The sequence below is a fragment of the Schistosoma haematobium genome, chromosome 7, assembly GCF_000699445.3.
Source record: "Schistosoma haematobium chromosome 7, whole genome shotgun sequence".
NCBI classification, from domain to species: Eukaryota; Metazoa; Platyhelminthes; class Trematoda; order Strigeidida; family Schistosomatidae; genus Schistosoma; species Schistosoma haematobium.
In genome coordinates, this window is record NC_067202.1 from 18,423,415 (window position 1) to 18,447,417 (window position 24,003).

The 24,003-nt window shown below is 34.5% G+C and overlaps 1 protein-coding gene across 2 annotated transcripts in view; it reads right to left on the reverse strand.

The window, feature by feature from the left end:
* Positions 1-2,460: 2,460 nt before the first annotated feature.
* MS3_00009754 (uncharacterized protein) overlaps positions 2,461-24,003 on the reverse strand; it is a gene marked incomplete at its 3' end in the record, with an annotated part of 32,626 nt that continues 11,083 nt past the window's right edge. Inside the window, exons 2-3 of one of the 2 annotated variants that reach the window (XM_051218154.1) lie at positions 6,532-6,642; positions 2,461-5,103 (exon numbers count right to left, since the gene is read on the reverse strand). In XM_051218154.1, coding sequence (XP_051064597.1) covers positions 3,469-4,629 — 1,161 coding nt within the window. In that variant the 5' untranslated portion in view covers positions 4,630-5,103; positions 6,532-6,642. The remainder of the gene's footprint in view (positions 5,104-6,531; positions 6,643-24,003) is intronic. The other variant, XM_012945091.3, reaches the window with a different exon arrangement.

The following is a 24,003-nucleotide window of genomic DNA, read 5'->3' on the forward strand; positions in this document are numbered from 1 at the left end:
TTATTTCAAGGCATTATGCTTTGACTTTAGCCAGTTAGGGAATTCAAACACTATTCAAATATCATTTTAAAGGCAGTTAAGAATATCTTTGTCCTTCGATACTAAAAAGAATAACTTTATTGACCTTGTCCGATGTAATAATTTGTCGACTGATCCCATTTGGGATAAGGTGGTGATTTATAGGTAGTCGACCCAGGTTTCATGTTATCTGACACTTGTCAGCAAGGTGTGCCTGTAATCGTGAGGGAGCTAATGCCCCCTGACGGACCTAACTCCTTGTCACCCAGCTTCACAGTAAGTCGATTACCTCCAACTATCGCTTCATCTCAGTATAATGCAGGCAACATCAAGTCATCTAGATTAGTGGCCATATTATAATTTGGCCTATGGAATTCGATCTGCATTAAGAAGGACTTGATACAAATTATATTGGTCACTATCTAGTGATCAATCAATACCAGTGAAAGCCAGGAAACACATGGTAACTTTTTCTACCTAGTATGGGGCTCTTCTGAAATGCGCACTTATGATCCCGTAGGCATAGAAACCAGGATCTCCAGGTCTCATAATCAGGTTATTATCTTAAGTCCATTGGTTTGGGGTCCTGTGGTCGGGATTTCCGAGTTCAATTGATTCATAATATGGCTTCACTGCTTATCCAACTGAACCCCGTAGACCACAACTTTTGAGTGGAAAATTTGTAATTCGTCAAGAATTATGTTATCAGTAAGAACGTGATCATAGTTTTATGCCAAGAATGTTGAACAGTTCGAAATCATAACCCATAGATCAGGGAGATTGTTTACATTTGAAAAAAAACAGAGAGAAATGAAAATCACATACTATTTATCGTCAATCAACAATAAGCATGATATAGATATTCTTAAGTCACCTTGAACAGTACTTATATTTGCTAGTCGACTTATATAATCTTTCCATAAGACTATAATTTATAGACGACCTTTGAGTGACGTTAAAATTACCTTTTGAATGTACATTCTACTTACTAAGACTGAATGAGAGTTATAAACCAGTGTGAAGAATAAGGATTATGATTTACAGTTGATGATTAAGGTTAGGAATTAGATTTAAAGATTTTCATCACGAACTGTCATCAACTAAAATGACCAAACTCTAAATAGCCAAATGGATGAACGAATTTTGCACCAAAATCCAAGATTTGATATCCTAAACTGGATTGGTTCGTTCATAAATCGTGGTCTTATCAATCTTTCTCCTCAATTGTATTTTAATTGCAAAAATTGTCTACTCATGTTATTTCCTCTTGATTGTTTAGGCTGAAGTTATTAACTTAAACAAATTAAATTTTGCCCTGGTACGGCCGAGAGTAAGGAGAGTCCGCTCTCCCTCTTGAAATGCTCTCACATGGTTACGCATATATAGCCTCTGACAGGGAAGCCCTATTCACTGCCTTCTCGCACCACGGGTGTTGAGAAGACGAAAAGCGAATGCCTGGCGCTTTCACCGAGTTGGTGGACATGGAGAGTCCACCTAGGAGAGTTGGAAAATCCTCATTCCAAACCAATGGTGCACATGAGCTTCAGTATCCTGCGGGAACAAATGGCGTATGAACCAATCGTTGGTCACCGGTTACCATGGGACTGCATCTCCTTACGATGCTCCACTGCCCTGTAGATCCGACCTTTAGGTTGGAGGCTCCGGGTGTGGTACCCTAAGAAAACCACCTGCTTCGGTTTGGGCACCCGGGCAGTATCACAGCCCTCACATAAATCAAATGAGATCTGTGTGGCGCATGTTTATTTGGTACCCCCTTGTACCTTGTAGTTGAAGATCATGTAGGCACTAATAACTTGATAGTATTTATCCTCCCAATATGATTATCCTTAAAACAGTAAATTCTGTTCTGTGAATATATAGTTGATTCCTTACTCTGAATCTGCCTTTGAATACTGTTATGTCTTTGTCAATGTGGTATCCAGACACACTGTTCTGTATGTACATATAATAGCAGACCATATTATCTTTCCTATGTCAAAATGGATTCAAAGATGAGATAAAAAAAATTTTTGTATAATAAATAGGATTATGAACGGCGTAAGGTTCTTGTTAAAGACTTTAGTCATCTCACACTTGTCTACTGAAATATCCCGTTAACTTCACTTGGTATTGTTGGCTTGTATCTTCCCATTGTCGTTGAGGACTGCAATTGATCAGTCTCTTGTCGGCATATGTTCATTCTGTGCGGACTGCCTCAATATTTCGTTAATTCACAAGAATTGTAAGCAATGACAAATGATGACTAACAGTGGAACCCAGGACATGAGTTTCGTCTTATTAGGGACTCATCAGTTGGATGTACCTGCATCTCAAAGTTGATGTTCACTCTAGGACAAACAATACCAAGTGAATTTATACTTCACATCATTGCACAAGCAAGTGGCTATCAGAGCCCAGTAACTAAGTGGATAACGCGATGGCGTTTGAAGCGAACCGTACTAGTAAGAAGTCCAAGAGTGGACATCCAGCTGACGAGTTCTGACTAGGATGAAACACGCCTGCTGAATTCCACTACTAGCCACTAACCATCTTTGCTTATATCCTGCTAACTGTTTATATAAGTCATTACTATCAGACTGACTGAACAAGACGTAAATGTTATGTTTTGTAGAGAATGAACATAGTATATCAGGCAACATAAACCATTCTAGGAAAAAATAACAACGATTTAATTAAATCCACCGTCATTTTACTTTTTATGGATTATCACAACTCAAAATGAAGGTGTAGAAAGATTCTTATCCTAGAATTCTTTTCAAAAACAAAAAAAGAAAAGAAGTCATCAACGAAATAACGAAATACAATATTCCCTAATGATAACCATGCAATATATATTCTTCCAAGAAACTTTTTAATAGAAAGAAACAAGGTACTTATTTATTAGTCAGTAGTATAACTAAATAAACATAATTTTCAAATGAATTGTGCTTAGGGTTTATGGGAAGAAAATAATGATTTATTTTTTGTAGGAAAACATTATTATTTTTTTCCAGTGAAAATTGATTTTCAGAAAAAGAAAGAAAGAAAGAAACTTTCCTATGATTATCGTTATTATTATAAAAGAGTGATTCATTGTAGCCATTCTTGGCTTAGTATTTGATGTTTGTTTTTTTGTTTATGGTTCGTATTCAAACCATGAAAATTATGACTAGTATGTGTAATTTTAAAAGAAGAAAAAAGACTTCCATTTCTCTTAGAGATTAAATTTTGTAAATAAAAGATAAACATTTAAATAGAATATTATTTTGATTGTTTGGGAAGTTTTCCACTCTCTCTCTTTCTCCCTCTCTCCCCATTCACCCCCCTCTCTTCTCCTCCTCCACACCCCTATCACTCACACACACATACTCTCTCTTTTGTCATGAAACTTTATCAATATCCATTTTAATAAATAAATTGAACATTGAATCTCTCTGTCTCTCTCATTTATTAAAATGAATTAATTTTATTCTCTGATGAATCCATTGAAATTTTTCCACTTCCTGAACCAGCTCCACTATCTGATTGTGAATTTAAAGTATCACTAAGAGTTGATAAATGAGTTAAAATTTGTTCATTATGAATTGATTGATTATTAGTAGTATTATTAGTAGTATTAGTAGTATAATTTAATTTATTCATTAATGTAATTAATTGTGATTGTGATGATCCTATGGGTTGTATACGATTGATATTTGGTGTTAATTGATTAGTATAATTATTGATTAATGGATTTATTGAATCTATAGGTATGATATAATTCGATGGATTCATAGATGAATTTGTTAAGGGCATTATATTGTTTAATATGATATGATTATCATTATTATGTCTATTCATTATAGGTGATTCACAATTCATTGCATTTGATGGATTGATGTTAATATCTGATAAAATACTTGAATCTGGTTGACCAATACTACCAAAACATGAATTCATACCATCGGAACCAAGTTGATTCATTGTAACCGTATCTATATTACTATTATTATTAGTAGTAGTATTAGTCGTATTAGTATTATTTAAATGATTTTGTAATTCTTTAAAATGTTGTTGATGTTGTAAATAGAAATTAGTAACAGCTTCGGTAATTTGTTGTTGAGATGAATGATGTGAAGCGAGAGAATTACCACCATTACGTTGGATACTAGTTATGGATCGACGATGAGCTTCAATATTACTATTACTATTATTATGATGAGTCCATGATATTGGAAATTGACCGGGTACAATAGAGAATGCCGATATAGATTGTCTATTACCTGATTTACCATCTGGTAAATATCTTAAATGGATATCACTTGATAAACCATTTGATGATTGATTATCATTCAATAAAAATCCAGGACAATTTAAACCAGTTAAATATTCTGATCCATAATCAATAGATGGTTGATATGATTCATAACCATTAGATTGTGATTGAATTTTATTCATTAATAATAGACTGCTTCCTTTTTTATTCATTTTATGACCATCATGAAGTAATGTACCTAAATGTTGTTGTTGTTCATATCCTACTTTATCACGATAATTAAAACCTTTCCCATTGATTTGTTTCACAATACGTGCATTACGTATTTCTTCAGCCATACAGAATAAATGTTGCATATGTGGTTGATCTTTTGATCCTGAAATATAACAAAAAAAACGAAGTGAATGTGTGTACTTTTATTGGGGATCTTAGATCCCCAGAACTCACTTGGGAAAGGACCTAAGTTTGTGATTTTATTTAGAACATTTGAATTTCTTTGTTTTTGCGCCAAAGGTGCTCTTGTCACCGTCATGTCGTGTTTTCCACTGGGAAGTATCTCAAATGTTATTGGTCCGTTGCATCTTTTAGTATGCTATTTGGTAACTCTCCCCAAGGACAGTTTTGTACTGTATACATGTATACGTTTTGAATTGTGTTTGTTGTTATCGCTCGTTTCTGGCGGTTTGCAGAATATACTTCCCTATTCCAAGCTTGAACTTCTCCCTCTAGTTAGCGGAGCTTGGACGCATCAAATAGCTAGCTTATTGGTCTTTGGTCACTGAGTCTTTGTTCTCGTTCGCAGATTAAGTGAACTCGTGATAGCTTCAAACCTAGCAAGTTTTGATAGACAAATGAATGATCTAATAGGCAGATATGAAACTGTTGTTAGTTACAAATGTTACCTGATAATATTTAAGAAGGTAAATGGTTCAGATCAATAACGATTGTTACTATTTATATTAATGGAGCAAAATATTATCGTTACATAATTCTGTTATATCTACAGATTAGTTTCTTAATATACTGCGTATGACCTAAGCATTCGAATGGGGGGACCCTCACAAGTCATAAAGAAGAAAGATAGAAGAAGATTAGAGAAATTGATTGTTGAGCAAGAATCAAAATGTATAGAAATTTATAGGTATTTATAGATATAAGCGTTTGTTAAATCAACATTATGATCCAATCAATCCACAAAGAGGCATATTATGATACTGACTAATTGTAACATGCCACGTTAGTATTCTACAAAGCTCCATTACGTTCTCATTGGATGGAACTCTTTAGCTTTTCTAGAGCCTCGTGAGGCTTCGTCATAGTTCATGGAAACCGTATCAACAAATTCTTTCTTTTTGTCACTTCCAATCACAAGTCTATATCCACTAACAGATCAAAAAGTCATTTAATCTTTTATAATTGTAGGTTATATGTGGCAAATTGTACAGGATTTTTTGATGAGTCTTACTAATTGAACGCTGGATTTGGGTTCCTAAGCTCTTCTAGTAGTCCTCAGGTTAAATCTTCACTTTTGATTGATGATACATACTTTAACATACATATGCGCCACACAGATCTCATTTGATATGTGTGAGGGCTGTGATACTGCCCGGGTGCCCAAACCGAAGCAGGTGGTTTTCTTAGGGGGCCACACTCGGAACCTTCGATCTGAAGGTCTCACCCACAAGGCAGTGGAGCATCGTAAAGAGATGCGGTCCCATGGTAGCCGGTGACCAACGATTGGTTCATACGCCATTTGTTCCTTCAGGATACTGGAGCCCATGTGCACCATTTGTTTTGAATGAGAGTCTTCCAACTCCCGGAGGTGGACTCTACATGTCCACTAACCCGGTGAAAGCGCCAAGCATTAGCTTCTCATCCTCTCAATTTCGTAAACAACACGCATGGTGCGAGATGGCAGTGAATAGGACTTCCCTGTCAGAGGATATATACGTGTGTAAATGTGAGAGCATTTGGGTAGGGAGAGCGAACTCTCTCCACTCTCGGGCGTACCAGAGCATTTGGCTGCTGATACATACTACTTATATCTACGGATATTAGTAGTACATATGACAATATTGTTTAGAAAGACAATGAAACTTTTATGATCATACTTATTTAGAACAAAGAATATAATCTGTTCAACATAGATTGTCACAAGACAACATGAACATATTGAATTATGTAATGACTAATGAACATTTCTCAATTCAGGATACACTTTATTGAGTGATTATCAAAATAAACTATTGACTGCTTACTTGAATATTGACGAATTAATGCACATCGAATACAACAGAACACATTGAGTATAACTGAGATGAACACTATAATAATTGCACCAATAATTAATACTTCACGTGTTAAAGCAGCTAGAAATAATAAAAAAGAAGAGATGAATTTACATTCGACTAAAGCTCCAGTAATTTTAAAAAGAAATATATAAAAGTTCTAGAGATTAAGCGTTCTCACATGAGACCGATAGGTCCTGGGTTCGAATCTCACGAGGTGGAATCGTGGATGCGCATTCACACTGAGTAGTCTTACAATAGGACGAAACGGCTGTCCATTGCTTCCAGGTTTTCCATGATGCTCTAGCTTCAATTGACTCATGATCTCAACTACTGAAATGTTTATATTGATACTGTGTTAATCATTAATCATGAGTCATACAAAAAGTACTTGCTCCAGGTATACTTTCAAGGAAGTTAAAAAACGTCGGCTATTACAACTGGAATATTTACAAACATATCATTGCTAAACTTCAGAGAATGGACGATTGTGAAAAGTAGTCTTGTATTTATGTTAAATGGTTGGACCAAACTAGAAAAAAAGATTTGAATATAGATTTCACGCTAGATGGATCCAGGATGTTTCTGTTAAAATTTGTGGCCCTGTGCCCCCTCAAATATATGACGTAATAATACTGCCAATTAGAGAACAATGATACATCGACCGGACCAGTGACACATAAAATCCGTACTAGCGGTTTAGAGTTTTTACCGGTCCTGGATGTTGAGTCCAGAACACCAATCTCAGCTTTTGAGATATGAGTCATGTATTTCAAACATACTGCGTTTATATACCAACCACACAGGCCACATCACACCATAAAATGGAAAATAACATTTGTACAAGATTTGGCCAAATGTGGCTGTGAATGAGGGAGATAGTAATTGATAGAAAGGGCATAAATCAAGAATGGTAAATCGTATAATGACAGTTCATAGGTCAAAATAAAGCTCATAATAATAGGGAGATGAATATGTATAGTTTAGTTATTGAAGATTATTACATAAATAGATTTCAACAGTTACCATTCATTATTCTCATAGGGATATAACAGTTTCAGAAGTCTTTTTGATGTGCTTCACTGTTAACCACTATTTCCAGTCGATTAAACTTATCCATGGAAATAATATTATGGGATTTATTTAAAGGATTCGTATTACAACATAGATGGATTATCAGTATAGGTTTGTGGAGATTGTTGAGTTCTTATTGAGATCATGAACCGATCAAAGTTAAAACACCATTAAAAACCTTCAACCACTGGATAATCATTTTATTCTAGTATGAAACCACTCATTAGTGTGCATCCACTATCCTAAATATGGGAATCGGACACAGAATCTTCAGTCTTACGTGAACATTTTACGTCTAGATCACTGATCCGGCAACCAATGGTGTTAATGTCTGACTTCAACTAATCCATGATATTGTGCGACCATCTTCTAGTGTTTTCGATGGGCAACTGACCCACACCTAACACTGTTCAACTCTGCTAGTCACGGCTTCTCACTAGAACTCCGAAAATCACTTATTGACACTAATCACTAATGAGCATATGAAAATTATCAGTATAGCGAAATATCATGGATTGATTGAAGTTAAACATTAGATTGTTGGATGCCGAATCGGTGGGCTAGACATCAAGCGTTCGCGCTCGAGACCGACGGTCCTGGGTTCGAGTCCCGCAAGAGGGAGAGAGGAGAATTTTCCACTTTTCTACTATCTACTATTTGTTCAACACATTTGGTGTGTTGACGAGAATGATAATGATTGGTTGTTGTCGAGTTTTGGCATGGAAATATATTTACGTTCTAATCAGGTGAATCATGAGTTCTTGATTTGAGTTCTGTTGAACACTTGTAGAATATAGACATTGGGAAAGAATCTAATGTAGATATTTTGTCTAAGATAACTTCACAGTTCATTCGTGTAAAAACGTAGGAAACTTCAAGTGTTATCACCATTTCACTGAATGTGTGTTATTATCAAATCACTAAAATGCGATCAACTAGATCATATTCACAATTTCCATTATAATACAATCAATATTCATTGTTATCCATAGTAATACCCTATTCATCCTTATATTGATTGAATTTGATTAGTTAGAGATTCTCATTGGTTTTATTGTGTTGAATAGTCATTATGATATTTATTGTTATTCATCATCAATAAGGTTAGTAACTAATAAGAACATGAATTTATTTACTAACGAATAACCTAATTATTTGACTAAACAATAAAGTAAAACATAGTTCATTACTGTTTTAGGGTATTAGTCATATGGTGGATGATGATGATCGGTGCCGAAAAAAAACAAGTAGTTAAACAGTAAACATGAAAAGTTATTCACTTTTATTTAATTAGTATTGTATAATAATTATATTACTTGTAAATAGAACTATACTATTAAAACTACTTATTAGTAGTATGATAAAACTAACGTAATTATATATTTCAACAGTTGAGATCATGAGTCAATTGAAGCTGCACCACCATGGAAAACCTGGAAGCACTGGATGGCCGTTTCGCCCTATTGCGGGACTCCTCAGCAGCGGAGTTCAACCGGCTCGCTTGTGAGGTAGTAACTCACTAATGACAATGTAGGATCTGTGAAATTTCTAAAATCTCCACAAAACCCATTCTGATAATGTAGGATGTGTCGCTCAATTTCGTGGATTAGTTGAAGTTAGACATTAACACAGTTGGATGACGGCCAGCTCAGTGGTCTAGTTAGTTAAGCGCCTGGTGCGAGACTGATGGGTCATGGGTTCGAATCCCTTGAGGCGGGGCCGTAGATGCGCACTGCTGCGGAGTCTCACAATAGGATGAAACGACCGTCCAGTGCTTCCGGGTTTCCCATGGTGGTCTAGCTTCAATTGACTCATGATCTCAACTGTTGAAATTACTACAATCTCCACAAAACCCCTTCTGATAATAATTATATGTTGTCAGAAAGGGGTTTTATGAATACTATAGTGATTTAATAGTTGAGTTCATGAATCCATTGATGTTAGATCACCACTGAAAATCTGAAAGCACTGGACTGTTGTTTCTTCCTAGTATAAGACACCTCAACAGTGTGCATCCACGATCCCGTTCGAAGGATTCAAACTCAGGACCTTAGGTCTGACGAGCGAACGCTTAACCTCCAGACCATTATTTTCACTGATATTTATGTATCAGGATGGTTTGTAAGTTGCCTTTGATATTATGATATAAATCGTTAGCTATGAAAATATCATGAAGTGGTTCCCCACTAGACTTAATACTGAATATCACTTGACTTGATTCTGTACAGACCATATGTAAAAGTTTGATTAGAAGTTGGAGCTTTTAGAATCCAATTAATTGATTTATTTTGAGCTTCTGCTGACCATAATAAATTAATGGCGTTAATTAGGCATTAACGTATGAGTTTAAATGGTTTAATTCGTTTCTAGCATGATTTTTTATACGGGATGGAGTTACCGACCCCACACCCAATCCTCCTCGTTTACCCTGACTTGGAACCGGCAGTATGCTTAGAATGAACGTTAATATAATCCTACTGTATGGAGCTGAAATGTGGAGAACGATTACAACCATCATCAATAAGGTACAAGTATTTATAAACAATTGTCTACGTAAGAAACTGAATGTCTGCTGGTCGAATACCATTAGTAAAAGCCTACTGTGGGAGAGAACAAACCAACTTCCAGCTGAAGAGGAGATTAAGAAAACACGATGGAAATGGATAGGATATACATTACGGAAATCATCAGACTGCATCACGAGGCAATTACTATCTTGGAATCATGAAGAGAAACGGAAAAGTGGAAGGTCAAAGAACACACTACTTCTGGAATTGGAATCAGACATATAAAAGATGAATAGTAACTAGATACAAATGGAAATGATTTTAGAGGACAGAGCTGTATAAAGAATGCTAGTAAGTAGCCTATACACTTTCACGAGGAATAACAGGCATAAATCAGTCAATCAATAAAACAATTTCAGTAGACAATAAGAATGAAATAAAAGTAAAATATCACTAGTTAGTAACTAATTTATATGAATAAATCAATAGAACATCTTTTCCATTGTACTACTATAGAAGAAAAACAAAAAGCCCATTCAAATTTGTGACATTTTGTTGTTGACATATACTAAATCTTATTCATCTCCTATTCATGTGTTTATAATGAAACGATCTTCTTATTGTCTATACTACTATACTACTTAGTTAGACTATTACTTATTAGAACAACCAAATATCAATATGATCAATGTTTACCATAACTGAGTCATTTCTTATTACAAAAGAATACTATACCGTTAACAATTCCTTCTTTCCCCTCCCCTCAATTTATAAATGTCTCCATGGTACATGTATTCATATATATTGATGTATATGTATATCAATAGAAACATGTATTCATCTACCGTTTATACAATATTCATTGAAGATTTCCACAAGCATTAGGAGTACATTCTATATGGTATCCATATATATAGAATAAGGAGATATGTTTATGTATAGAAAGATTTGATCTTATAAGTTAGTCATGAATTTCCACTTCCATCCCCATCCCACCACTAACCTCACCCCCAGCAAAAAAGATACCCAACATACATAGATAGATAACACATCGATGTAAAATGAATAATATTTTTCTTCAAATGAATAGTAATAGAAAACAATTGTATATTCTTTATGGTAGTTACACTGTTGACAAACTAAACAGGAAACTAGCAACCAAAAAATACGGGGGAAAACTGTGGGAAACCGAAAAAAATCAACTCACCAATCATAAGAGTAACTCATTCCATATCTAACCTTCCTAATTTAACTGAGCTCGAGATGAAGAATGCTACTGAGTGGCATATTTTACTTTATGAGGGGTAACAAGCGTAAGTAAGTAAGTAAGTAAGTGAGTGTTGAAGTAAGTAAGTAAGTAAGTAAATAAGTAAGTAAGTAAGTAAGTAAGTAAGTAAATAAATAAATAAATAAATAAATAAATAAGTATGAGTTGAACTCAGATTTCAAGAAAAGTCATTCATCTATTGACAAAATGAGATAGCAACTTTATTCATACAGACAAATACCTTCATGATGTTATGTATTCAGTTAAGTATAATTTTAACTCATAATAATGAAAAAATCTGTTATTTAAATAGAATTATTTTGTGCCTTGACATTCTTTTAGTTGAATAGTTTAGATATGAATGTTCTAGTGTCATTCTTGACAATGTTACCAACTTTTATTCTAAGTAATAATGAATTTCTTTTAAAGAAAATGATTCTGAACGGCCATTTCGTTTTGGAATGGGACTCATCAGCACTAAGCATTCATCATACCAAACGTTGGAATCGGACACATCATCTTCAATCTTGAACGTCAGTGCTTAAGCTCTAGACCACTGAGTTAAAATCCAACGTCCTTAATACACGACGAAGATAAATCCATAATACTGTGCAACTATCTTCTAATTAGTGCTACAAATCGTGAACAATTTCAATGAACATACCCTCAAAACTGTTGTACCTAATATTCAATTAATTTATCTCTGAAAATTATTTTCTAGTCGATATCAGTACTCGATGAAAACCGTCTTTTTTTTAAGCATTCATGAATTACAAACAAAATATGGAGTGAATTCAACAAATATCCAATTCATATCGGATAGAGATTGGTATCTGCATCAGATAATGAATGAAAGGTTGCGCAAAATCATGAATTGATTAAAATAAGACATGAACACCTTTGGATGCCAGATCAGTGGTCTAGACGTTAAACAGTCGCGCTCGAAAGCGAAGGTCCTAGAATCGAGTCCCGTCGGCGCAGGATTATGGATGTGCACTGCTGAAAAGTTCCATACTGGGACGAAACGGTTGTTTAGTATCTTTGGGTTTCTAATACTGGTTTAGCTTAAATCGATTCATGAATATTCAACTAGGAAAATGTTGTTATTTCTTCATTTACAACTTGGTACAATGATTAAAATGTCATACATTTGCTGAAAATTAGTTAAATCTCATAGAATCAATTATTTTACACGGATAAAGTAAAGGAAAGTTATTAATTATGGTTAATACATGTAAATGTCATGTATTTTAAAAAGGGAAGTTAAACGGTAAGAGAAACTAAGCAAAGATAGATAGTGGTTAACAGTAGAATCCAGGATATGCGTTTCTTCCTATTTGAGATTCATCAACTGGATATACTTGTATCTCAGTGTTAATGTTCACCCTGGGATTCGAACTTAATAAGGGAATGATCAATGACAGTTCTAAATATTGATCGAAAGATTCAAGTAAACAATACCAAATGAAGGTAAGATATAATGTTTGTAACCGTTAACTATTCATAATTGAAACAAATCTTACTTATCAATTAATGAATACAAACAAATTAGTCTCAGGAAGATGATAAACGATCAGTCTAAATCACAACTGGTTGAATTCATGAGTTGATTAAAGCTAGATCATCATCATAGGACTCTTCAGCAGTGTTCATCCACGATCCTGCTCATGGGATTCTAACCCAAGACCTTTTGTCTTGTATGTGAACTTGCCTACGGGATCGTGGATGGGTGCTTCTGAAGAGTTCAATACTAGGACGAAACAGCCGTTCGTTGCTTCCTGGTTTTTCATAGTGGTATAACTTTAATCGACTCATGAATTCAACTATTAAATTACTATAATCTCTACAAAACCCCTTTTCTGATAAATTACAAATGTTTATGGATGAATGGAAATGTCTTGAAAATATTCCAATCAATAACCATTAAGTGTAATATCGTAACATTTAACTAATTACAAAACTGATACTATGGAGTAGATCATTAAAAAGTTTATTAAACTGGATGAAACTAGGCTAGCTAGTGTTTTTCAGCGAGTTAGTTTTCTGCGGGATGGGGTTGTTTATTCCATGCCCAACCCTTCTCCTTTATCCGGTTTTTCGGACCGGCAGTGGCCCCAGAGGGGCTCAATGAGGGTTTTTTATCCTACTTGGGACTCATCAGCAAGGTGTATCTGTAATCTTGAGGGGACTGATGTTCCCTAGCGGATTCGATCCCGTGTCACCCAGCTTCACAGTCAGAGACGTTACCACTGAGCTATCCGGGCTGCCTCTAATTAGGTTAGTTGATCAATAGTTGGAAAGCTTAACTTTAAATGTATATTCATTTAGTGAGCTATTTTATTAATCCAAGTTAATTATTTCTACTCATGAAATGTATCATACATTAGGAAATTAAGATACTTCAATATAGTATGAGTCGTGTTAAGTAGCTATGAATTAGGTAAAATACTTTGCTTAATCATCGGAGTACTGTACGGAGCTGAAACTTGCAGACTTACTGCAACCATAATCAATAAGGTACAAGTATTTATAAATAGTTGTCTACGCAAGATGCTCAACATCCATTGGTCGGATACCATCAGTAACAGCCTACTGTGTGAGAGAACAAACCAGCTCCCAACTGAAGAGGAAATTAAGAAAAGACGTTGGAAGTGGATAGGACATACATTGAGGAAATCATCAAACTGAATCACGAGGCAAGCACTATCTTCGAATCATGAAGGGAAACGGAAAAGTGGAAGGCCAAAGAACACATTACATTGAAAAAAAGAAACAATTATGAAAAGGACGAATAATAACTGCAAATAACTGGGAAGGATTGCCCAGGGCAGTGTTGAATGAATTTTGCTGGTGAGCGACCTATGCTCCTCCACGAGGAGTAACAGGCGTAAGTAAGTAAGTTCATCATCGGACAGTTAGATGATTCATAGAGTTTTTGATTTAGAGAGTTGAAAATATGAATTCAACTTATGGGATTCTGGGATTCTGGATTATGTGGTTATAAGAATTCAAAGGGATAATTAGAAACAATGTATTTATATCGATCAATGATCACTAATGACACTGATGTAAGTATTATTTATCCATCAATAGTTCAAGAGAGTTAACACTATGCATACTGTGTTTTGATGTTATTCCATTGAAGAGAATCGGTAAGAAATTTTGAAAGCAAATTTTTGGTTGGTTGAAACAAGTCACTTTGTAAGTAACTTATCAGTCTCATCTCTGATAATGAAACGGAATACGATAAGAGAGAATCTAACAAGGAACATGACTTTCCTAAAGAAAGCAGGTATTTCTTGCTAACAAGCACTGACTTGTACAAACCGAATGTTCCAAGCTTTCTGTAAATTAACAATCAACACTCAATTTTAATGATCAGTATAGTGTTGTGAAGATTATTAAGTTATTGAATGATATTTTGAACTGACCGATGTTAGACCACCATTGAAAACCTGAAAGCACTGGAAGGTCGTTTCGTCCTAGTACGAGATTCATCAATAGTGCGTATCCACGATCCCGCTTCGCGAGATTTGAACCTAGCTCCTATCAGTCATGCGCCCAAACGATTAATATCTAGACCACTGAGTTCAACTATAAAATTACTAAAATCTCCACAAAACCCCTTATGATAATAATCATCGTATGCTCATTAATGAATGACTTCAAGAGGAATTTCTTGGAGTTCTAGTGGGAAGCAGTGACCGATGGAGTTCAACCAGGTCTGTTGTGAGATAACAAATCACTAAAGACAATGGTTGACGTGTCGCTCAATTTTGATGATTAGTTGGAGTAAAGCATTAACACAATTGGATGCCCACTCAGTGGTCTAGACGTTGAGCATTCGCATGCGAGACTGGTAGGTCCTGAGTTCGAATCTCTCTGAGTGTGATCGTGGATGTGCATTACTGTGGAGTCACATATTAAGATGAAACGGTCGTCCAATGCTTCCAGGTTTTCGATGATGGTCTAGTTTCAATTAACTCATGAATTCAACTATAAAATGACTGAAATCTTCATAAAACCCCTTTTGACAAATATGAATCAACGTAATAATCTAATAGAATATACTCAATGTTTTATATAAGGCAACTATTATTAATCAATTTATAATCGATTTCAGTATATAATAAGTAGTTCAACCAAAAATCTGTGCTTTTTATTACGTATCAATAAGCTGATACAAATATGTTGGCATTACTGTGTGTGTGTGTGTGTATTTTTATAAACTATTGTACTTCTTAAATGATTACTAAAGGATTTCACCTTTTGTATTTATTTATGTGGGCAGTTGTGCGTACGTACTTGTGTGTGTGTGTGTGCGTGCACGAGTGTAATGAGTGTACCAGTGCACATTTGTGGTTACCATGTGAATAGGATGGTTTAAAGAAACTATCTATCAATAAAAAGAAAATTAGTCAATAATTTTGAAGAAACAATCTTTATTAGAATATACAAATGTAATGTGATATATACATATATCAATGTATCCCCCCCCTCTCATAAGAATAATCAACTACGGAATAGTTCATTGATTTTAATGTTACATAACAAAATAGTTGGTATATCATGATTATTATGATTGGATTATAATGAAATCTAACTAACATTATCCCTATTACAAGAGATTCATGGGAATAATTCTTCATCAATCAAAATATACGATGATATTTAAGTTGTATGAATTGACAGTGATAATTAATTATCAGTATGGGATTGTGAAGATGATTGATTGAGATCATGAATAGATTGATGATTGAATCAAACTGAATTGGGTTTAAATCCCACGAGTGGGATCATGGATGTGAATTGTTGACGAGTCCCATAAAAGGACGAAATGGCCATCCAGGTTTTCGTTGTTGGTCTAACATCAATCAATTCATGATCTCAATCAATAATGAATTTTATTTTATTATGTATCTTATTACTAAAGAGTATTATTGATTAACATTGAATTGAAAATGATCTGTTAAATGTTGAATGTTTTGATGTTTGTATATTGTGGTAATAAACTATTTTAGGAAAATGTATCTTAGAAACCATTATCATTTAGTGGTTTTAACTTGATTTATGTGAACAGAAAGAAAAAGATGGTTAACCTTTAATGATATGATGGTAGTTAATAGGAAACCTTAGATCTAGGTTTCGTACTACTTGACACTTGTTAGTAAGGTGTACCTATAATCTTGAAGGGACGGATGATCTCTGACGGATTTGATCCCGTGTCAAGCAGCTTCATAGTCAAAGAAGTTATCATTGAGCTTTCTGGGCCGTGACTGACCTCCCATAGGAATGAGATGTATTTCAATTGGTTGATCATTGTGTGGTGATCATTGTCATGTATTTCAGGTCTTTTTCAGTGCAGATCGAATACTATCGACTAATCTAGGTGATTCGACATTGTATGTATTATGTTGAGATATGGTGGTGGTTAGAGATAGTCAACAGGATATAAGTTATATATTATATAATATACTCTTGTGGGCCAGTGTAATGTTACATTGGTTTTCAGGAGAACTAGACACCATCTAGTCTTTTACATGACAACCCATACAGTGTAGCTCAATCCCGTTTAACAGGAGAGCTAGACACCATCCAGGCTTAACCTGAGCAGTACAGCTAAATCCTACTTCACAGGACAACCAGATACCATATAGGCTCTAACGCTACAATCTGAATAGTACAACTCAATTCTGTGGCGCAACCACACAGGTAACAAGCACCCTGGTGGACTACAAGGATCAAATTAGGTGTATAAAAAGGGTCATAAAACAATAGTCAGTAATAACCAGTAAGATTGTATGTTATTCGAATAAGTTGTGTATGACATATTGAGTGATCGCTAGTTAGATATTAGCAGTTCAGGAGTCGACATGTGATTTTTGTTCATTGTTTTCAATGTATATTGTCAGCGACCACGATCTCTCTAATTGAGTTCTTTCCTAATTTGTACAACGAAAGGTTGTACACTTTTCAGAAAAACACTTGCATAGGTTATGCAATTGATAGGCATAATGATGTATTAAAAACAAACAAAATTAGATAACTTGTTAAAATATCCAGATTGCAGGAAAAGTAGCTAACATATTCATGTAGGTCGTTGGATAACCAGAAGGTTAATGAATGTTTCATTAGTAAACCATTCAAGCTTATAAAATTCAGTGTTACCAAAATGTCAGTCAATCAGTCAGTAACAACGTAGAACTTCATACTTACGTACATCAGATCGAGTTGCCATACCACATTAGCACAGACATGCATTTGTCGATTCGAATCCCATAGTGGTCGAGGTGGTAAGAGTATAAGCAGTAGTCGAAAAGATTAGCATTTGAAGATGATATTCAAGGAGTATAATACATTGAAATAAATTTGGAAAGAGAACATGTAAAGGGACATGAAGAATTCAGAAGATTAGAATTTGGGAGAACACAAAGAGTGGATGCACCTGCGTCATTGCAAACGATCTTGAGCCATGTCATTCAGATCACCAAAATGTAAGTCACACTGAATAAATTAGAATGTAAATATAATATACTATTTTAGGAAAGAATAAATGAGGAAATCTGAATATAAATGGACAAGCTCCAAGTGTAAATTTATATTTAACCATTGTAGTATACTCTTTGATTAGTTTGAGTTTTTAATAGTTGAATTCATAAGTCCATTAAAACTAGACCACCATGGAAAATCAACAAGCATTGGATGGCTGTTTCGTCCTAGTATGAGACTTCTCGGTAGTGCTCATTCATGATCCCGCCCCACTCACTAGTGACTGTATCCAAAAGGTATTTCCTGGAGTTCTAGTGAGAAGCCGTGACCAGTGGAGTTCAAACAGGTCTGTTGTGAGATAGTAACTTACTGAAGACAATGATAAACAGTGGTTCAGTATCGTGGATGTCCCGTGGGGTGCACTGTTGAGGAATCCTCAAAGACCAATCGATTCATGATCCCGATCAAAAGATCAAATATTTTCTGGACTTATTTAATGATAAATATGACATCTTTAAGTCTAAAATTATACTTGATGTTTGTCTATCATTTAGACTAATAATATAACAGTTAGAATATTCGGTTTTTGGGCAGCTGAATAGTATCGAAGCTCTCATATCGATCGGTATACAGAAGCTTTAATTGTCATCAATTACAGAATGACTAGAGATCATATACAGCTAAAGGGACTGAATTTACTAGAATGGAACTATAGTTCAGTAATTTTTCTCATAACAAACTGTTCTTTTGTACTACGGTATACAGCCAAGTGGTTAGAAGTTTGCAAGTTTCATTTCTAAAGATCACAAAAGGAATATTCCAGAATTCTTTCCCGAAAATAGTTTGATACTAACCTAAAGTGAGAATCTTCGATATGAACATCAAGACAGTTCCTTCTACTTCATGGAACTGAAACGTGGAGAACTATTACAACCACCACCAAGAAGGTATAAATATTTGTAGGCAATTGTCTACGTAAAATACTCAATGTCATTTGTCTAAATACCATCAGCAACAGCCTACTGTGACAGGGAACAAACTAGCTTCTATCTGAAGAGGAAATCAGGAAAAGACATTGTAAGTGGATAGGACATACATTACAGAAATCACCAAACTGCACCACGAGTCAAGGACATAACTTGGAATCGTGAAGGAACGAGGAAAAGAGGAAATTCAAAGAACACACTGCAGATATAAAAAAGATGAATAACAGCTAGAAAGAACTGGAAATAATGTATTCAAGACATCGTTGGATAAAGAATTCTGATGAGTGACCTATACTGTCAATATTTACATTTTTCAATTAAATTGAGTTATCAAGGAAAAGTAATAAATCGAACAAATTATATCACTTATCAATGTGTTAATTTTAATAAATGCATAGTACGTTCTAACTTCTCCTGGAGCTCCTCTGAGGATACTGCCGGTCACAAACTCTGATAAAGAAGAAATGTTGGGCATGGGGTTAGCGACCCTATCCCGTAGAAATCTAACTCGCCAAAAAAAACGCTAACGAGAAAGAATTACTCAAACCACTTAAACTCTGCCCTAAGAGTCAGAAGGTTTTCATTTAGAAGAGTTATGACGCCTCATGTTGAAAGCTGAGTTCCTTCGGATGTCACGATGCTGATGCTACTTTTGACAACCAGAGTAACCATTTATTTAGGTACATGGAATGCTCGTACAATGTGGGAGACCGGGAGAGTTCTAAATTGCAAAAAATAATAAATTCTACCCCGATTTTCTTTCTCACATATGAATTTTATAGATGGATGAACTGTATTGAATCACTATGATATCTGTATGGTTGTTACAAAGGATAAATGTATCACCCATATATCGGAATTAAAATGATCGTATTTGTACAAATGACGCAATTGATGGTGATGTTAAGTTGCTAAATAAAACATTAATGGAGAACGGCTATCTTCTAAAATTCATTAATAGATGGAAAATCCATGGTACAGTGAGATCTACTGTAGCCTTGGTAGGAAAAAAAGCCTGTCTGCATCACTTTACCATTCAGACGTGGTGATTCAAATAGCCTTTTTATTGAAACAAAAGTTTAAATCAGTCATTAACAAAACGTATTGCGCAGCAAAGGTCATTATCAAAGAAAGAACAAGGTGCATGCTTCATCCAAAACCTAAAAGACATGAAAACAGTTGTGTCACATCCTACTGTGCTTATCAATTTCAATGTGTGTGGTCACACATACAAAAGGAGGAGGAATCGTGATCTCAAAATAAGGGTGTGTGAACGTGTACCAAAATGGTTGCAGAAACAAAGAGAATCAAATGACCCAATAAGGGTAGAGGTTAAACATCCATCATCCTCTATTGCTGAACCCATAATTGAAACAGGTCATTAGATTGATCTTAACTGGGCTTTTGTGGTGTTGTACAGAAGTGTAAAAGGGCATATACTAAGGTTTATTGAAGCCTCAGTCTTACGAAAATTCAACCCCCCTCTGTATATTCAAAAATAAGTTGTTCTCACTTTAAACCTACCCTGATAATATTAGCTTACTATCTAAAGTGATGATGAGGCTTCAAATCATTTTCACATTATTCCTTTATTATCCTTGTCTCCTTTTACCTTTCATTTCTAGTCTAGTTAACTTAACAAGTATATATGTGATCAGATTGTTCGAAATGTACTACGCTAATAGCCCATCACGTAGTTCTGATCACCTTTGTCTTCTTATTACAGTATCGAAAAAAAGTTGTCGATCTGTTATGCCAATAGGCCGTTTTCTAGTTTAAACACAATGAATAATGTCATTAGTTAAGATCATTAGTCAATTAAAATTAGATCATCAAGGAAAACCTAGAAGCATTAGACAGCCGTTTCATCCTATTGTGAGACTCCTCAGCTTTAATTGACTCATGATCTTAACTTATTTTGTTTATTTTTCTGAATACAAAAATATTGGTACAGGGGGGGCACCATTTATATATGCGCCACACAAATCTCATTTGATATGTGTGAGGGCTGTAATACTGTCCGGATGTGCAGACAGAAGCAGGTGGTTTTCTTAGAAGGCCATACTCGGAAACTTCGACCTAAAGATCTAATCCACAAGGCAGTGGAGCATCGTAAAAAGATACAGTCCCATAGTAGCCGATGATCAACGATTGGTCCATACTTCATTCGTTCCTTCAGAATCCTGGAATCCATGTGGGCCATTGGTTTGGAATGAAGATTTCTCAACTCCTCTAGGTAAACTCTCCATGTTCACTAACCCGATTAATGCTTCGGACATTCGATTTTCATCCTCTCAATTTCGTAGACAACACCCCCACCATGAGAAGGCAGTGAATAGGAGTTAACTATTCAAATGACTACAATCTCGACAATACGTCTTCTGATATATTGAATAATGATGACTTGATAAAGACAGAAGTAAATATATAGTTATCACTATGATAAAATATGAATCCTTTTAATTAATATATATCTCAACTGTATTCATCTGTGTACAAACGCACACACACACACGCATATATATACCTTGTGTATTAGATTAACAAGTCAGTTGAATATAGATTAAATAATCATTTACATCAAAAGGATACATTTGGCTTTATGCCAAATAATTAGTGTAATTTTTAAGCAAATAATTTTCTTTTATTTTTTGACAAATTTTATTGATTTTTTTAAAGTTTGTTAACCTTTTCTCTCTTTCTCTTCTTTTTTATTTTTAAATGAGCAATGTATTCCAGTGATTTAATGTAGTTTTAATGAGTTTACCATGACAGTTATAAATATATCTTATAGTAATTTGATCATTGAATTCATGAATTCATTGAAGATAGACTATCATAGGAAAACTTGAAAGTATTAGACAATCATTTCGTCTTAGTATGAGACTTCTGAGCAATGCTTATCCATGATTCTGATCGCCGGGTTCGAATGCAATACTTTCGGTCTTGCACACGAATACGTAAACTCTAGATCACTGATCTGGTATCCAATGGTGATAAGGTCTAACTTCAAATAATACACGAAATTATGTCACCGTTCATTATTGTCGATAGTTTCTGGGTTCGAATCCCGAAAGGCGGGATCATGCATACACACTGCTGAGAAGTCCCATATTATTAGGACGAAACGGTCATCTTATGCTTCTAGGCTTTTTATGATGGTCTAGCCTTAATTGACCCATGGATTCATTTAATAAATGACTAAAATCTCCTCGAAATCTTCCTTCTGTTAATATGATATAACTGTTGGTAATTAAAACCAAAAAAATATTTGTTTGTCTGAATATTAATGGTGTCTCATTTCTAAATAGGTTTCTTTTAAGTTGAATTCCTAACTAGCGATAGAATTAGTCATTAACCTTTTATGGTTTACTGTAAATTACTTAGCATAATGAAACATTTACATAATGGGAAGATACTACATTCAAAACTATAATCAATTAACCTAAATAGGTCAATAGTGAAATTTTTGACTATAGTATTGGATGACATGGGTTCGAACATAATCTTCCTTCTTTCCTTCCTTCTTTACTTACTTACTTACTTACTTACTTACACCTGTTACCCCTTGTCGAGGAGCATAGACTGCCCATATAATCTTACTTAGGATTACCAATATAACTTATTTACTCTGCTTTGAACTACACTACTTATATAACAAGTAGTTATCATTTTTGGTGAAGTAGAGTATAAATTTAAAACTTGAGCAGCTTAATCGTTTAATCATCATTCTACTTCAAGGTTTATCATTATCTCACAAATTAAAGTATTGAGTAAATGAAACTTATCAGACGATTCAACTTGGAAATTCATTCAATTATATGTTTAATAGAGCTTCTAAATGTTTGTTTATTACAATCGTAACCAATAGTTCGAGATTCTGTGTGACATGGCTCGGAATCGATCACAGTGGCGTCAGTGTATACACTCTCTGTCTTCCTTTAAACTATGAGATAAAAATCGCTTCATATCTTTCTTTCTACAAACTAATTCTTTCTTCCTTTACTATATCCTTATATACAATCTTTCTTTTATATATTACCACCACTGAATTAACTACTTTTATGAATCCGGTATTCATTTTGTTGTGCTAATGAGTGAGGAATGGCAACTTGAACCGATACATATGCTTGCCTGGTCCTACGTTATAGCTGACTGACTGAGAAGTTTTACAACATTTTGACCTAAAATTGACCAATCAAACTTTAAACTATTTATGTTAAACTGATACCAGATTGTAGTGCCGTTTGTAAGGTCAGTTTTCTTCGGATTAAAGAATTTCAGTCAATTACCCAGTGTAATAATAATTATCTACTTATTGGTGACTAGGTATAAGAAGAACTAATGGTATTGAAATATATCATGGGTGAAATGGTTATCACTGGAGGGTGGGAAGCATTGAAATGACCGTGATTTCATTTCATATCATGAGTTAAGTTAAAAATATAGCGGATTGATTTGGTCCTAGTATATACAATCTGAGAATCGAAATGTGTGTATGTTCATAGTTATGTATTGCTGAATGGTTTAGAACTATGATGAAACAGCTTTCTAGTGAATCTTGATTTTCATTATACAGTAATTTCAATGAAGTAAATAGATTTTCAACAACAAAATAAAATTGAACATGAATACATCTCTGTAAGCAAAGATCGATACTGGTTAGCGGTGGAATTCAAGATGGGTGTTTCGTCCTATTTATGCTTCGTCAACTGGATGTACCTATATACAATCAAACAACACTTAGTGAATGAATACATCTTATCTAAATGTGATCAACATACGATAAATGAATAATTAATACTGATTAATTTAAAATTTGTTTTAATAAACAGATGTAAAATCTGGATCAGAAAAAAACCCTGAAATATGATATATCATATGATTGATGAGAACAGGATTAATGAAAGCAAAACGATCAGTATCCTATTGAAGAATGAAGTAAAATTAAACAGGTAATATGATTAATGTGATTGATTTTTGTTCACAAGACAACTAAAACATGACAATAGTAATTAGGTGTTTAGACGTCATCGAAAGAAAACTCTAGATCTGAGTTTTGTAGTATCCAGCACTCGTCAACAATGTGAAGGGAGCTGATGATCTCTGAAGGATTCAC